General features: G+C 36.7%; 1 protein-coding gene across 1 annotated transcript; it reads left to right on the forward strand.

Annotated features, from left to right (window-relative positions):
- Nucleotides 1–329: 329 nt before the first annotated feature.
- On the forward strand, nucleotides 330–3,707 carry LOC308265053 (serine protease inhibitor Kazal-type 7-like; the record flags this gene model as incomplete). Its single annotated transcript, XM_080698676.1, has 3 exons — nucleotides 330–390; nucleotides 1,912–2,059; nucleotides 3,662–3,707. The coding sequence occupies 3 exons, from the start codon at nucleotides 330–332 to the stop codon at nucleotides 3,705–3,707; spliced, it is 255 nt and encodes an 84-aa protein (XP_080554802.1).
- Between the last annotated feature and the right edge of the window lie 14,394 nt (nucleotides 3,708–18,101).

An 18,101-nucleotide genomic window follows, 5' to 3' on the forward strand; every position in this document is an offset into this window, starting at 1 on the left:
TAACAACTAGGCCATGTATCTCCTCTCCTGTCTGAAATTTAGAAGTCTAAGTAACAGTCCCCACCTATAAAACAGGCAGAAAACACTTCTCACCTCAAATGGCCTACATATGGGCCAAATAGGAAGCAGTAATTAAGTGACAGGGACTGCAACACCCCTCGGGTGTGACATGCTTTGAGGTCCTTCCAGGACCAGCACTGACTCTGGATGACCTCACAGGGAAGGTGGAGAAGTGAAGCCTTGCCATATAAATGCCATCCCTTTCCTAGGGCATGCCCATTCAGGTGTGTGACTATCTCAGAAGAGCCTGGGTCTCAGCCATCTGCACCATGAGGATCGCTGCAGGTTTCCTTCTGCTCTGCACAGTGATCCATTTCTGCAGCAGCTCGGGTGAGTTATGGGTAAAGAGTATCCCATACAACCACTAAGTTTGTTTTCCTTAGTCCTGCCTGGGATGTGAGTATCTGAAAGCAATGCCTGTTGTGTGAATTTAAAGTGTGCTAGTTTGTAAGAGAAAAGGCTCTGGCCAAAGTAAGACTCTTGTGTTCCAGCTAGAGTTTAAGGGGACATGGGTCTAACGTCTTCCCTTTCAAAGACATGATTCTTATTTACATTCAAGGATCAAAAGAAAAAAAGTATAATTTCTCCGTAAGTCTCATTTCATAAGGACATTGGAAGTTGTTGGTGTTATTAGATAGTATTCTCAGTGCAAAGATGCAGACGAACTCAGTGTCTTCCTATATTAATAAGGGCATCAGGTTATAACACACATCTCCAGAAACCAGGAAGAAACAATTTGATTTTTATATGATATGAAAGTGCTTATTTAAAATAAGGCACCCCTTTATGTTTATTAGGAGGGAGAGGATAGCAAAGGAGGGAGCGTGGGCTCTCATGAGTAGCACTGCGATATACTTACTGTTACTGACCTTGAAACATCCCTTCATCAATAACAAGAAGAATTTTAGATGATTCTCTTGCATGAACTATGGACTTACCTAACCCTTTGCCCATTCAACTTTCAGAGCAAAGAGCTGTGGTTTTGCATAAAGATGAGCAATGTGCTAAGACTCATTGCCAGAGGAATGGGGGTGGCACATTACTTAATAAAATTTCATGCTTTGCTTTATCTTTAACATTTCCATCTGTATCTGTCTTTCAGAAGTTACCAGTCAGCGTTTAACAACAGTGAGTATGTGGGTTAACGTTATAATTTCTATTAACTGTCACTCACTCCAAAAAATAAGTATTTTTGTAGTCTTATAAGACACAAATGCCTGATGAGTCATAGATGCAGTATAAGACATGATGCATAGATGCATCATGCTTAGAGGGAACAGAAGGGGGAGGCAAACACAGATAAAGAAATGTGTCTGCTTTCACAAGGCAGTTGAAGAACCCTGGCATACAGATAAGCAACCATATCCTAAAATATTATTAATCCAGAGTTAAAGGAAAGGAAACTAACGTCCAGCTGAGAGGACTGGCTGCATTTTTATGGAAAGAACAACTGCAAGAGGCAGAAAGAGGTACCTTGACTGATTTCAAGGCTCTAGATTTAAGTCCTAATTCTTCCACCTACCAGCAATGACCTTATAGGAGTTATATCTTATACTAAATTTAATTTCTCCATCCAGAAATAAAAGAAATAGTGGGATTTATCCTATTTAATTGTTCTAAATATTAAACAAATAAAATATATGCATGATTTAAGTCCCTGGCACAGAAATTCTCATCAACTATTAACTGAGCCTAGTACTCAAAATAGAATTGGTGCTAACAGTCTAGCATTTGCCATAGTGGTACTATCAGGACTAATAAAAGTAGCTGCAGCAGCAACAGAACATCTGAGCTGAGACTTGTAGCTCTTGTAGCCAAGGTAGACCAGCTGGAGGTCTGGGATCAAAGCAGGACTTTCTCTTGTGTCTGAACAGGTGGACTGCAGCATTTATAAGAAGTACCCAGTGGTGGCCATCCCCTGCCCCATCACATACCTGCCAGTTTGTGGTTCTGACTACATCACCTATGGGAATGAGTGTCACTTGTGTACCGAGACCTTGTGAGTATCACCTGGGAAGAGGTCTGGGTCAGTGTTTCCACTACAAATCCATTGTCATTCTAAGAGCTTGCTTGACTTTCCATAAGCTGTACTTCACCTCACCCAGAACAGTTGGTAGGAACAAAAAAACAGCTGCACACTTAGATTAGGGATGGGCCAGCTGCTCTTTTGGCTTAGACTGCTCCTATTCCATCACAGAACCCCTCAGTCAGTCCCTGTCTGTTAATTGTGGGAATCTAACAAGGCCATGAATTGTTAATTTGTGGTCCCTGAATCCTAGAGGTTCTATAGAGGCAAGTCAGGAGTAACTACAGGGGTTAAGTGCACCATTTGGGGTGATCTTCAACACTAAGCTCAGTTTTTAACTATTTTAAATAGTTAAGTTCCACACAATTTCTTGTTTGAATACAGGGTACTGAGCTCTACACTTCAAGATAATAGAAAACCATGATCCTACATGATTTCTAAGATGGTTAAAATTTTTAATATGGCTTCATTCTTTTTTCTTTTCTTGGCTCTGGGTATTGAACCTAGGACATTCTAGCTTGCAGCCATACCTCCAGCTCTTTTTATTATCATTGTTGTTGTTGGTTGTTGTTGTTGTTGTTGTTGTTGTTGTTTTGAAACAGTGTTTCCATAAATTGTGAGGCTGACCTTGAACTTGAGATCTTCCTGCCTCTGCCTCCAAAGTACTGGGATTACAGGCCTGCACCACTGCTCTCAACTGTACAGTTCAGCTTCGTTCCAAGACACACTGTGGCTCTGGCTCCGGGTTCTTTATCCTTGATTTCCTAGAAGCTCTGAGGGAACCAAAATGTTTGCTTTTATCTAAAATAAGGGATGCAAGCTGTCGGTACTTAGACCAAAATCCCACGGACGTACTTTGTTTCCGTATTTTGTTTGGCAGGCGCAGTGCTTTTGAAGAAATATAACTAGGCAGATGGCACCTTTTTTAGTGTAAGACATGCAAATTAGCACTTACTGTCTCAAAACAAGCTCACCTGTTAACTGGCTTTGAAACCACTAGCTTTGGGCTACTTGTTGTAGGTCTTGTGTTTTCATTTCTGTGATTGCCTTAGAAAGTCAGAATACCAAGTTAAGATGAAGCCCAAAGGACATGGCTACACTGTTGTTTTTATTCAGAAAGTTTTATTTCATAAAAGGAAAGATTCTCTAGTATAGACACACTGGGTCCTTGACCAAGAAACTAGCTTCATTCCAAGGCCACTGGAGGAACATGTTGGAAGTCCTTATTGACACAGAGTCCAGCTGCATTGGGGCCTTGCTGACCAGAAAAAGCTGGAGGACAAGCTACTAGATTCTTCTATCAAAGCCCTCTTGTTGTTTCTAAACATGGTGAACATCGAGGTTCTGGGCTAGGTGGACGTAGCGAACGGGGTGAAATTATCATTCTACTGGGGAAGTACTCCTGCTATTTCTGACAGAAATGGCCTGTGGCAAGGACATGACTTTTGTGAAGCTCAATTTTCTCATTTGTAAAATGAGAGTCTACCTCATAATCTCTATAGTTCTTTTCAACTCAAATATTATAAAAGATTCTCTCACATGTTAATAGATGCTGTTAACCATGTCTTCCCTTAGGAAAAGTAATGGAAAAGTCCAGTTTCTTCATGAAGGAAAATGCTAATTTCTCCATGCACATAAAGAGAAAGCAATGATATCCTCCTCATCTTCATTGTCCCAGGCTCTGGGCTCCCAAGTGACAGCCCTCCATCTTTGCTGAGGATCCGGGGGAGGCAGAGGCAGATTCAGAGTCATCTTCATTGAATGGAGAAAATTGTTGGACTCTTCCCTATGAACTTCTTTGCTTGAAGACTGGCTTCTTTTTACATCTCAATAAAAGAATCTCCCAGAAAGTGTATCTTTACTTCTCTTTGTATTTGTTTTTTAGGTAAGATCTGTTGTCTCAATTTTAAAAGCAAATTGAAAAACTTACAATTCTTATTATTTATGAGAAACTTTTATACAAAAAATCCCTAGTGGCTTCCAAGAAATATATGTGCATGTATGTACATACACATATACACACACACATATATACAAATACTCATACACACAGAATACATACACAAACCATCACAAATGCTAGTGAAAGCCTCACCCTGTCCTGGAGTCTTTAGCTAATGAAAACTATACTATGGACCACACTTCCTTCCCTCCTCCTCCTCCTCCTCCTCTTGCTCCTTCTCCTTCTCCTTTTGTTTTTCCCCCTTTGAGGTGTGTGTGTGTGTGTGTGTGTGTGTGTGTGTGTGTGTGTGAGAGAGAGAGAGAGAGAGAGAGAGAGAGAGAGAGAGAGAGACTATCTCTGAGCTGCACCATCAACCGTATGCATGTATATATGTACGTAGGTATGCATGCGTGTATTTATTTATTTATTTATTTATTTATATTTATAAGGCATAGTAGCCTTAAACCCATGATCCTGTCTCAGCCTCCTAAGAACTGGGATTATAGGTGTAAGCCCCTGCAACTATCTCCAACCACACTGGTTACTTATATTATTTGTCTCTTTTCCAGTGCTCTTCAAAAGAGAACCTCTTTCATCTCAAGAACTCATTCCTAGGAGGTATTTTCTAACCTTTTCTTTCTAGAAGCAAACCATAATCTTCATGGACCTAGCTCTGATAGAATACAGATGGAAAAGTTGCTATTCCTGCCAGGGGTGGTGGCATATGTCTGTAATACTACTACTGTGGAGACAGAGACAGGAGGATTACAGGATCAAGGACAGTCTCAGAAACTTAGCAAAACCCTGTTTCAAAATTTTAAAAAATAATAATAAAATAGGACTGGGGGCATAGCTTAGAGGTAAAGATAGACTGCCCCTCAATTCAATTCCCAGAACCAAAAAACAAGTAATTTACTGATCCATGAGGAAGCATATTCAAATCTGATTGTGGAGACACTATACTTGTCTAGAGTTAAAGACTATATTCACGAGGTCATCAACCCTCAAACCTAGTGAAACAATAATAACAAAAAGTAAGATACAGCTCGGTGTGGTGGCGCAGGCTTGTAATCCCAGCATTGGGGAGGCAAAGACTGAAGGATTGTGGTTTGTGGACAGCCTCAGCTACTTAGCAAGGCCCTTTGCAACTCACTGAGACTCTGTTTCAAAAAAAATAAAAAGACTAAAAAATAGGACTAGGGCTATAGCCTGGAGGGAGAGATGGAACCCCTGAGTTCCATCCCCAGTACTGCAAAATAAAAATTAAAAAAAAAAAAAATAATAATAATAATAATAATAATAATAATAATAAGAAGAAGAAGAAGAAGAAGAAGAAGAAGAAGAAGAAGAAGAAGAAGAAGAAGAAGGTATACTCTTTCTTCCATTAACATACTTTCAAACACCTGAAAATGCTATTGGTCTTCATCGAAATTTATTTTCTCCAGAATAAAAATCTCCAATTAATTTAACAACTTCTCAAGTCTAATTTTTCTTATAGATATTTTTAAAATTTCTTAGTGCACCAATAAGGGTAAAAGATGATAGAGGCATGCACACACATAGGTTGAGTTCTTAGATAAATTCTCAAGCCACAAAATTCTTCCCATTTTCCCATATCCAACACACACTGAAAATACTTTAGGATTCCTTAGGAAAAGGAATCTGAATTTCATAGTGACATTTCACGTTTCTGCTTTGATTTGTTTTTCAGTATAAACTCAAAAGACTTGCTTATATAAGGAAAAATAACTACATTGTATTAAAAGACATTGTTGAGCTGAAGAGACTTAGTGTTAAGGATTTTCTGGTTCTCAGATTTTGCAATAATTCTTTTCCCGTTAGTGAACATTTATCCTTGTAGAACCTGGGACCTGTTTTAACCAAACATTAGAAGGCTTAAATTCCAGCCAACCTGCCGGGCGTGGTGGCACACGCTTGTAATCCCCATGCTTAGGAGGCAGAGACAGGAGGATCGCGCAGGTTCGAAGTCAGCAGCGCTGGCTTAAGAGACCCTGTTTTCAAATAAAAATAATATAAAATAGGTCTGGGAGTGTAGCCCGGAGATAGAAGGGTTTCCAGGGACCCCAGTACCACCAAAAAAATAACAATAATTCCAGCTAGCCCAATCCTCAGATACCCACCATAGAGTCATTTTTGTGTCAGTTATCTTCTGACTTGTGTCTAAAATATTGAGATTCAGTTTTGTTCTTGGTCATCAGAAAAATGCCTTTGTCCCTGACCTTGAGTTTCCTAATATGGTCCTCAAACTCTCAGGTAACTTGCTCTACCCAAACCATTCTCTCTTTCTTCTTTTCTACCTTCTGTTTTCACACATATAACAAGAACTTAGTGTCCGAAACTCTCATCCAGACAGCTTGCACTTCAAGTAGGTCTGCCTTCATTGATTCTTTGTTTTTAGCATATAAAGAGGGCACCTATTATGTCATGCCGGACCTACATATCTGCAATTTTTCTGGTATTTTTAGGTCACTATGACTTTAAGGGAACCCGTCTTGCCAACTGGTTTACTCCTTTCTGGGGAAGCATGATAGAGACAGATTACTGTGATTAGATTTATTCCTAAATAAATTAAGTGATTTCATTAGTAACATTGAAAATATTAATTAGCCACATTTCATCTCTACAAAACAGAAGTAATAATACCTATATGTTCTTCTAGAATCTATTCTAGATGAGTTTCTATGACAGATGAGGAGAATATTTGGAAGATAACTGGAAGAGTGTTACACAAGCAGAAGTAGTTTGGGTTCAAGTTCACCAGACTTCATAAAAACAAATTATTATGTTAGTCTTTTCTGATATCTGAAGTTCCTCATGACATTTCAAGCACTATTCCACAGTTGTACTAAAGTTGAACTAAGCTAAATAGTTGGGTTTACTGTAAAAGGGAACTAACAGGGAAACTCCTAAGCCACTTGCATTACTTTGTAGTACTTTGATATTTCTATTTACTCTCTGAGATGATTCCTGAGATGATTCCTGAAAAGATGGACAATAAAGTGAAGGCCACCTTCTCTTAGAGTCTAAAAATAATGGATACTTTGAGCTACAAATAAGACAGCAGAAATTAGCAATGCCAATATTTCACCTCACTGAGGAAACTTACAAAATAATATATTTTAAATTCAGAGAGTTTCATACACTTGTATTGGTGTGATGTCATTGTACATCATAACGAGATTCAAAATGATACAAACATATATGAAAATATCACTTTGTGCATTTTCCTCCAAATACCAGGTCTCTTTTCCTTCCTCCATCCCCATAACTGTTACTAAGATTGGTATAAAACCTTGTTTGAACTGTTCTTTTCCTCAGTCCTTGTTTTTCTTTCTCCAACATCCTTTCTCCCCACATCCTTTCTCCAATCTCCTTCCACTATTTTACTGTTTTCTCTCTTCATATGACTGAAGTCCCTTTTGCTTCCTATTTTTGTTATAGCTTCTACATATGACAGAAAACATATGACTCTTGACTGTCTGAATCTGGCAGATCTCACTTAGCATAATATTCTCTAGCCCCATCCATTTTCCTGAAAATGTCATGGGATCCCACAGAAATTGTATCTGTCAGTGCTTAAAAAATTATCTTATTTTGTCTCATAAAAAAAAAAACTTTGTGACAGCCTAACTGTAGAATCTGGGAACTTTTTCATTTGACTAGTGATCTTCAAATTATTCAAAGTACCCTAGAGGGTTTTATGAGCATGACTCAGTGATCACCATTTAATGACAGGCACTAGGCGCCAGCTACTATATTCTCATTTCAACCAAAAGAGCACCTTTCATCAGCTTAGGATTTTGTGTGTCTATGTAATGTTTTCCATACTTTCTCTTTTGAACTTTAATCACTTCTTTATTTTTCTCTACTTTCTTTTTTTATGGTACAAGGATTAAACCCAAAGGCATTCTACCTTTGAGCTACACCCCCAGCCCTATTTTATTTAATATTTGGAAACAGGGTCTCATTAGATTGATGGAACTCTCACTACTTGCTGAGGCAATCCTCAAACCTGTGATCATTCAATTATATACTTTCAATTACTGGAATTATAGGCATGTGCCACCATGCCCAGCTCCATTTCATTCATTTTTAAAGTCTAAGTAGTAATAATATTTATCTCAAGGTCTGGTCTTAAAATTTAAATACATTTATAGCAGTTATAAATACATATATAGCAGTACCTGACATGCAATACATACACAATACATACACAATATCCTTATTATTATCATAACTGTTATTAAAGAAGTGTTTTGCTATTAAAAAAGAAAAAAAGGTTTGAACATATAGATAGAGGTGACCCTCACATTGAATACAGGAATGATTTGTTCAGAGTCTCTGACAGGTATTTAGCTACCCTCAAAGGGACACTTCACATGACAGGTTTTCCTTACTTCTAGTCATTGTCAAACACCTCTGAGCGTCACAAAATTCCTCCTTTTGTCATGCTGTAATCTATTATTTCCAGGTTGGCCACAAACGTATAGAATTTGCTTATTTTAAAATAAAATTTAAAAAATTTAAATAAGCATTTGCTTATTTTAAAATAGTCAGTTGCAAAGTGCTTTCTGAGTCTCTTCTCCAAATCACTGCTGTCATTGCCTTCATTATCAGGGCTATTGTCACAAAAACAACAAAAAAGTAACATTTGTTGAAAACTTGCTATGAGTTAGATCCAAATAAGTGCTTTACATATGCAATCTATTTTAATATTCAGAATAAGTGTTGTTGTTGTTGTTGTTGTTGTTGTTGTTGTTGTTGTTGTTGCTTTATGATATTGGGGATTGAATCCAGAGGCATTCTACCTTATAGATACACCATCCATCAACCCAGTTTTATTACTTATTTTGAAACTATGTTGATGAAAGTTTCACTACTTGTTGAGGCTATCCTCAAACCTGTGAACGATCCTCCTGTCTCAGCCTCCCAAGTACAGGGGTTACAGGCATACACCACCATGCCCAGCCTTCACAGTAAGTTTTTTATAAAGATACCATTATTACATTTATCCTGAAAGCTTATTTAAAAATTATTTAACTCTGATAATTATTGAATCTGGTAAGTCAAGATTTATGGCCAAGGACAATAGGGTTGGGTCTGTGAATAAAAAATAACTTAATCATAGACTTCTAGGGTAAGGAAATTCTTGTTAAACTGACCTTGTTTACTTGCTAAAGAAAAGCCAAGAGCTTATATTTCAAAGAGAGAGGATGAAGATCAAATATAAAAATGTTCAGATATCAAAGGTACTGGGATAATTTATCAAAAAAATTACCAAGATTGGGCTGGGTAGACCAAAAATACGGCAGAGGCCGTAGTCAAAGCACGATTGAGAATTAAGAAGATCCTGACTAAAATTTAGTCAAAGAGAGTCTTTATTGAGCTACATGAAGGCAGTGGTAATGTTTCTCATTGATTATGGCATAACTAAGGTGTAAAACTGTCTTTAAGCCAGAACATATGCTCAATAATATTTGACAAATGATCAAAAGGAGAATAAAAAAGTAGACTTATAGCAGTTACATAGTTTGCACAAAATCATGCAGAGGTTGGCGGGGCTAACAACAATAAGGTATGCAAGACTCTAAGACTTTCAGATCTCAGAAACAGTATGATGCTTGGCCCAGACCAACCCACACAAGTTCCAGCTATCTTTATCCTTTTGAAGAGACACAGATATAAATTTCAGCCTCTCAGCCTTACTTTCTTAAGTGTCATAGACAACATCTTTCATCTTTATCTACCAAAACTGCAGGAGCTGCTTTCAGGGTTTTCTTATAGAATCACTCTATACAAAAATCAGCATATTCCAGTATTAGGTTTCTTGTAGCCTTTGAGAAAGAATTCAAATTAAGCATGGTTTAGTAAAAGCATGAACTTTTTATGTCATGGTCAAATGTTTGATGGCCTGTATATTGGAAATTATTGTATTATACAGAAGACATCACTAGTTATACATGCACTTGTGACTCTGACTCGGGACAAGGTTACCAACTCATTTTTGATTCCTCAGCTGGGTTTGGAGCCTAGAAAAGCATGGCCAAACCTTCAGAATCAGGTTAGCTCCAGTCATTGTGAAGATGGACTCCTGGTAACTCTTTGTTCTTAACTTTAAAGGGGTCAATGACTTCTCCTTAGTGCCCTTGATAAAGAAGCTCCTACTAAAGACCTGGCAGGTACATAAATCTTAGGAGTGCTCACCAGCTCCACTCATTGAACCACCCTCTCCAGATGTGGGGTTTAAGGAAAAGTTATCATGATGAAAATCACTGAGCATTGCTTGCTTATACCAAAACAAGACTTTGGTACAGATACCTTTTCTTTGTGCCCAGAGGATCTCGGCTAGCAACATTTCCCATTTGATGTTAAAGGAGTAAGAAGGAAGAGAGTTTAGGTATGGGAAAATAGCCAAGCCTGTAAATCTTCTGGGCCAAACAGTACTCCTGAGAATATTTGTATAACAAAGAATACAGTTATCTCTGTGAAATGACTTAACTTCCATAATACTCCATTTCCTTATTCATAAGCCAAAGAAACAATGGTAATAATTACTTCATTGTTATGTTTTGAAGATTAAATCAGAAAAGTAACAGTACTCATAAAATTTTAGCTCACAAAGAGGTGAAGCAATAAAATATGAAAACAGTGCCAGCTTTAATGGGTTTCATTAGCTATTGAAATGGCAAGTGCAATGACCTTTCTTCCAGAAGAAAGAATTCTCATGACTAGCAGATGTATCTTTGCAGGATTCTGTCACAGGAAGCAGCCATTTCATAATTGATTCAGGAACTCTTGACACTATAAAAGGCAGTATGTAAGTAGCTGGGAAGACACCAGAGATTCTCTCCTCTTGCCTCCATCTGACAGCCCCTAGCCACTTCGACACAATGAGAGCAACAGCCGTTTTCCTACTCTTGGCTCTGGCACTTGCATCCACATTCAGTGAGTATCTCTCATAACACTGCCCATATCCTGATACCAGTAATTCATGTAATCTCTGCCCACATAATACTGGAATGCACTCATCGACTAGACAATAAGAGAAACTTTTTGAAATTCACTTATTGTCTCCACCAGTGAATCACTAAATCATATCATCATCTCAGAGATGCTACTCTAATACAAATGTGTCCTGTAAATTCTTAGGGAGATGATCATCCAGACTCTGTTTTGATACTTGGTATCAACAGTTAGGGAGACCTCATCTCTCCATAAAACATTAAAAGCTTTGTTTGGGCTGCATTAGCTAGCTATTCTTGTTGTATCATTGAGTTAAAGTCTGACTCCCTAGAATTTTTAATGATGAACCTTACTTCTCCCATCTATGTCTGCTAAATAGTTGTAAACATTTATTAAACATAAAAGTTTTCTTGTTTATTCAGTATTTAATATGCTCTGATTATGAAAGAAGAAAGAAGACAATAGACTTCTTATTTAACATAGCATAGTTTCCATCTTTTGGGCTGTATTTCAATCACACTCCAAAAAGAGGAGCGTCGGGGGAATATCTGTATTAAAAGCATCAAGCTCTGACATTAAATGGATACAGAGTTGTGAAGAGACACATATCAAGATGAAACATAAATATTATTTTTAATAATACTGTTTTTTTTTCCAGAATTAAACTTAACATTGTCTTTGGTTTTATTTTTTTCCCCCAGATATAGAATGTGCCACATCAGAGTTCCAGGTCAGTACATCTATCTTGATATAAAAGTCCTAATTTTATATAATTTTTTAAAAACCAGTACTAGAAAATACTCAATTTTTGATAGTAATTAAATTTCTGTGTTTGAAGATTTACTTTTTGAATATAAAATTTGTTTTATTTTTAAAACTCTAAACAGATCTCTCCAATACAGAGGTTGTAGAAAAAAAGTGGTAAGACTAGCATTGCAATTACTAAGTGCTGAGTTTGAATTCTACCTTTCTTTCCCTGTGGCCCTGGGTAATAGTACTATAAGATGATTATCCCAAGACTTAAACCCATAGCGTTAGAGGGCACAACACAGAGCCTAGAACATAGTAAAGCTTCCTGATGATAAGTTACTATTCTTAAAAATTTTTAAGTGGATCACAAACAACTTTGTCCTGTAAGAGAATAAAGATTTTGACTTAACTCTTCCATCATGGCTGAGATTAAAGTAATAATGATTGTTGAGGAAATCCCGAGGAAAATATATATTTGACTTTGAGTTTAAGCACCTTTCAAGCTACTCAAGCAGATATATTCAGCAATTACCTGAAAATACAAGAACCAAGAACTCCGAGATAGCATAAACTAGAGATAGAGTATTTTATAGGAACTATAATTGGGTAGGCCTGAGGTTTGCAAAGCTAAAACACAGCAGCTACTATTTTTTCAGTGTCTTTCACACCATGGAGTGATAAGCTTTCTACATGTATTTTCTCATGTGTATAGTTCTTACTTCAACCTTACGATGAAGTTATCATTATCTTCAGTTTGCAAGTAAACAAACCAAGTCTTACAGAGGTAAAATAATTGTTCTAGGATCAAATAATTAGGACTTAAATTCATATGTTTGACTATACTGTCAACAATCTGCAGTATTCTATTTTTCCTTTCTTTTTCTTTTTTTCTTTTAACAATTTTTTTATTGAATATAAATAGTATATATTTAAGCTATATTTGGTGGCCTCTCCCCCCCATCCCCGTTTTCCCTTCCCCCCTCCCACCAATGGTTGTCCAGGTTAACCATGTCATATTCATAACTTTACACATGTTCAGATATAGACCCTCATTAATCAAGATCAGCCTTCCTCCTCTCCTATCTTTCCATTCAAACTTTGCTGATATTTCCCCTCCATTATCTGGAGTCCCACTGGTATCCTCTGCAGTATTCTTATAAATAACAAATCAAGAAAAAATTTTCTCAGAAATTTTCTACTTGCTCCCATAGGCAGTAGTTTATCCCCTTGACTTTGCTCCAAGAATAGAATAATGGTTCCCAAATGTTAGGATAAAATTATAGCAATTAGTCCTATAATATTTCACATACATACATTTCTGTTAGACTTTTTAAGGGAAAGAGAGAAATAACAGGACAATTGATAGAGAAAATCAAGCTGACGTTTATAGGATCCATGAGAAAGGCTGCATTTGTGAAGATGCTGTGTGTGCTGAGAACTAAAAATTTTTACATAAAGTATGATTTGATGATCAACTACTATGAGGGTGTTTACTGTTCATGCTTTTTTTATCTAACATACAAATACCTTTATAGTAGATATATCTAAAATGGGTTAAAAACAGAAAATTTGACTAATACGAAAATGTCTTTAAACCCCTTAAACTGGCTTGGAAAATTCTAAGCCCTGGGAATAACTATTTGGTTGAAATAATTCAAGATTTTAATATGTTTGTTTTTCAGGTTAATTGTAATCAGTATCAAAAGCTACCACCAGGAGAAGAGAGAGTTTGCACTGAAATATTTGACCCAATTTGTGGATCTAATGGCGTTACATATGCCAATGAATGTACCTTTTGTTCTGAAGTTATGTAAGTATTGAATTTTTTTTTTATATTTGAGGAGATAAAATTATCTGTTAAAACAGATATACCTCAATTAGAAAAATGGTTTAGAGTATAAGGAATACCTGAATCATCTCATATTGACTCCATCAAATAGAACCCTCCTATTCACAGGATTTGGGAGTCTCTGGTGTCATTGTATCCCTACATATTTCGATGGTAAGACTGACCGATTCAGAATCAGAAATCCCTAGAATCTTCAAGTTGAAATGACACTTAAGGCCATTTAGTTCAACTTCTACCTAGTAATTTACTGCTTAAACTCCTCATACAAAGAACTCACCAAGTGGTCACAAGTCCACTCTTATTTCCAGTCCACATTTGTTAGAATAAGATATGTTTAATTTACACTTCAATGATTTGTTCTGGAAATGTGAGAGCCTCTTAATAATTAGTACTAAAAAAGACAATGTCTGAAAAACCTGAAATTTTGTTCTGTTTCAGTGTATATATCAATGAAATGTATGTTAGAGCTATAGTTTAAAAAAAAATTGTAGCTAGGCATGGGGGCGCATGCTTGTAAATCCCTGCACTGGGAAGGCAGAGACAGGAGGATCTCACAGGTTTGAAGCCAGCCTTGCTGGCTTAGGATACCCTGTTTCCAAATAAAAAAATATTTTAAAAAATAGGTCTGGGAGTGTAGCCTGGATGTAGAGGGTTTCCAGGAACCCCAGTACCACCAAAAGAAATTGTACTTTAAAATTAAATAGCCATAATAATTTAAAGGTTATATATTAGCATCAGTTCAAAAACCATGAAAATGATGATTGATATACAAGAATGTATAGAAACATATAATTTTTTAAGTATTCTCAAAATACCTATGAAAGGAAAAGGTAACAAAAATGTAATATTGTTCTGTTTGTAATAAAATATTATAATCTGCTATGAAAAATATTCTAAATAAAAAAATTAAATAAAAAATTTACTAAAAATATTTTGACATATAAACTGATTGTAGTATATTTTGAGCCTCCCTATTATGTAGCCTATTATGTAATTAGCACCAGTTTTAAACGTATTGCTAAATAACAGTCATTCTTAAAAACATCAGTAAGTCAGAGACTTTACATTTTTAGGGTTTATAAGTGAAGCTTGGATGCTAATAAAATGCCAATGAGCTCAGTATTTCTCATTTCTTGCTATTTTGTCTCCACAGAGATGTCAACAACCAACTGAAATTTGTACGTTTTGGAAACTGTTGAATCTATCTTCTGATTTCAAAGCATCTTTCAATGCATCTACTCACAAGAAACACATTTTATTTCCTATGTAATCTCTAACATATTGCTTAGTCTTGTCACCTTATGTTGATTTCTTTGTAGAATAAAGTAGACCTAAATTACATAAATGCATATCTGTCTCTTTGGAATGGAGCGGAGTGGAATCATCTGGATTTGTTTTGCTTTGGGGAGATTTTGAGTAGATCGTCTTAGGACCACATTCTGCAAGAAAAAAATGGCCAAGAAAGACCAGTAATGGGAACCAGAAAATCAGGAGCCCTTAGGCTAGTACATTTCTTTCACCCAGAATAAGAAACTACCCTCTGCCCACCGCTTAGATATTGCATATTCCAGAAATGTGAACAGATAAAGACTCTAGGCACAAGAATGAGAAAAGACTGCTTACTAGGTCCTGCCGTGTTTAAGGTATTCAGAGACGCCCTGTATTGGGACTTAACTCCTGTCTTTTCTACCAGAGAATAAGTCTAAAGCATGGCTGATAAAATGTGAACAGTAAAATTATGCAGACTGCCAGGTATCAGTCAACATCTTCAATGCTTATCTTTCTCTAAGGTTTGATCTCAGGTCTAAGCCTGAAACTTATGTTGTTCTACGATTGCATTTTAAATTATTTAAAGAGTAGAGAAGCTTCCTTGTAAGTCTTTGTAATCCATTTGTGCATCTATTCAAGAAACAGTTATCTTCGTCAGTGTTTGGCCTTAGAGAATACAATATTGAGTAGATTGAATTTGGTCTTGCCCTTTTAGGATTTGTAGTTTGTGGAGTAATTGGCTGTTTTATACAGCATCTTCAACATAACTTATTTTAAAATATGTAGTAAAATTTAACTAAGTTAAGCACTCTTTTCATTGGGCTTTAACAGAGTTACATCATACATGCATTTGATGTATGAAAATCTAACTATATATTATCTGCTCCAAAGAAATAAGAGAAAACACAGGGCAAGCACTTTTAAGCTGTGTTGTGCACTTGAAAATTCATCAGAGATTTAGGAACCAAGGCTGTATCACAGTGACCCATGGTAATTTTCAAATACTTCAAGTAAAACGGTGTGTGTTGTTATTGCTTATTTTATTTCATTTTCTCTTTGTTTTATTTTTTGTTTTATTTTTTGTTTTTTGTTTTGTTTTGTTTTGTTTTGCTTTCTGGAGGATGCAGGGGCATCACCAGGATCCTGGCAGTCCTCAAAGAAACTATTTAGAGATATTAAAAATATAAAATTAGACTTTCTTAATTCATCTTCTCTACAAATGTATAAATTAGATATCTACTGTCTACCATATGCTGTCAGAAATTTATCATTGAGCAAACAAATATAAAAATTGGTTCTCCCTGGAACCTCACAAAAATTACAAGAGAGCAGTAAAAAAGTGAGAAGGGGTTGGGGAAAGGAGGAAAGAGAAAAAGGAGGCATGAGGAAGGAAACAGACCAAATAATCTTATGTGTATATATAAATGTATCACTACAAACCTATCATGTATAATAACACTGCACCAATAACATTTTTTTTTGGCAGTACTGGAGATGGAACCCAGGGGCATTCTACCTCCAAACTATAACCCCAGCCCTTTCTTTTTCTTCTTTACTTTGAAACAAGGTCTCACTAAGTAGTTGAGGCTGTCCTCGAACTGCAATCCTTCTGTCTCAGCCTCCCAAGTACTGAGATTACAAGCATGTGCCACCACACCCAACCCAATAACAATTTTTTTTTTTTTGGTGGTACTGGGGTCCCTGGAAGCCCTTCTACCTCCGGGCTACACTCCCAGACCTATTTTATATTTTTGAAACAGGGTCTCTTACGCCAGCGCGGCTGGCTTCGAACCTGCGCGATCCTCCTGTCTCCGCCTCCCAAGCGTGGGGATTACAAGCGTGCGCCACCACGCCCGGCGGCCAATAACAATTTTTTAAGATAGTCCTTTCTGAAAGTTTTAAGTTTGCAGAGGAAAAATGATATTAATTATATATATATTTATAAATTAGACTTAGACTGGTTAATTAGGAATGACATCTCTGAGAAGGTAATTTAAAGGCAGAAATGTAAATAATGTATAAAAGTTAGCAAAGGAAGATACTTGGGTGGAGTTTGAGCTGGAGTGAGAAAAAGTGGCCACGGGGTTAAGAAATGAGAAACATCATTGCAAGCAGAAAGAAGACCAAGGGACTATAATGTGGAAAACTAGCAGAGAGTTATCAGCCAGTTAAGCTTTCTATCACTCATCTTCTCTGTCCTCTATACCACACTTCCCCATAGCCCATTTCCAGCTGTTTCCAGAGCAACACTGGCTAAAACATAGAGCTCCTCTCCACTCCTAAAAATGCTGTTGTGGGCTTCACTGCCTGCGCCCCATCAGCACTGGTCCTCTCCCTCTCCAAAGCCATCACTCTTCATTATACTCTACTCCAAATTGGCTACTGCTCTCAGGACCTCCCAGGCACTCTGCAATTTTGTATGTGTCTGTCCTTCTTACTTTTTCCAACTTTTCATGATTTTCAGCTTTTTACTGATTTTCTTACCACATTTCACCCTTAATTCTATCTTCTCTAAAAATTATCTCTTGTATATTTAGTCCTGCTAGATTAACATGTGTCACAGAATACACACATTGGCTCTATAACCATCTGTCTCCTCTGCTATATTGTGAGCTTGTAGCTGACATACCATATGTGTTCAATTAATGCCTTGTACATTAACTGACTTAAAATGCACTGAATTTGGCTTTTATGTACAAATTAACAAGAAAATCTTATTGTTTTATCCCAAATAACTCTGAAGCAAGTTGTCAACTCCCTATCCAGTGCATAATAGACACTGTTTCATGTGCCAGTTTATATTCCGAATGATCTTCAAGTTCCCTAAAAATAATTCATGACCACATAAGCAGTACAGAAATTATAAAGATTGTGAGGTAGTGACCCAAATGGCAGTCACCTGGCATGTCCCACAGCCGGAGACTCCTCATTACATTCCTGTCATCTCTTGCAACGTCATCTTGTAAAATACTTCCCATTTGCTACATGAAAGAAAAATTGCCATGAGATTTTAAAGATGTGCGAATAACATAAAACAATTAAATATATTACCAAAATCTGCTGCTAGAACCGAAGCCTACGCAAATTTAAGAAATCTCACTCTGAGTCATTTTAATTGCCTCTTCCTCATAAGTAGGCAAGGCAGGCATTACTGCACCCAGTAAACTGGTCCTTCTGGAACAGGTAACTCATGGTTCTGTCAGAGAACATTAAGTTTAAAT

Source organism: Muscardinus avellanarius, assembly GCF_963383645.1.
Source record: "Muscardinus avellanarius genome assembly, chromosome: 7".
In the NCBI taxonomy this organism is placed as follows: Eukaryota; Metazoa; Chordata; class Mammalia; order Rodentia; family Gliridae; genus Muscardinus; species Muscardinus avellanarius.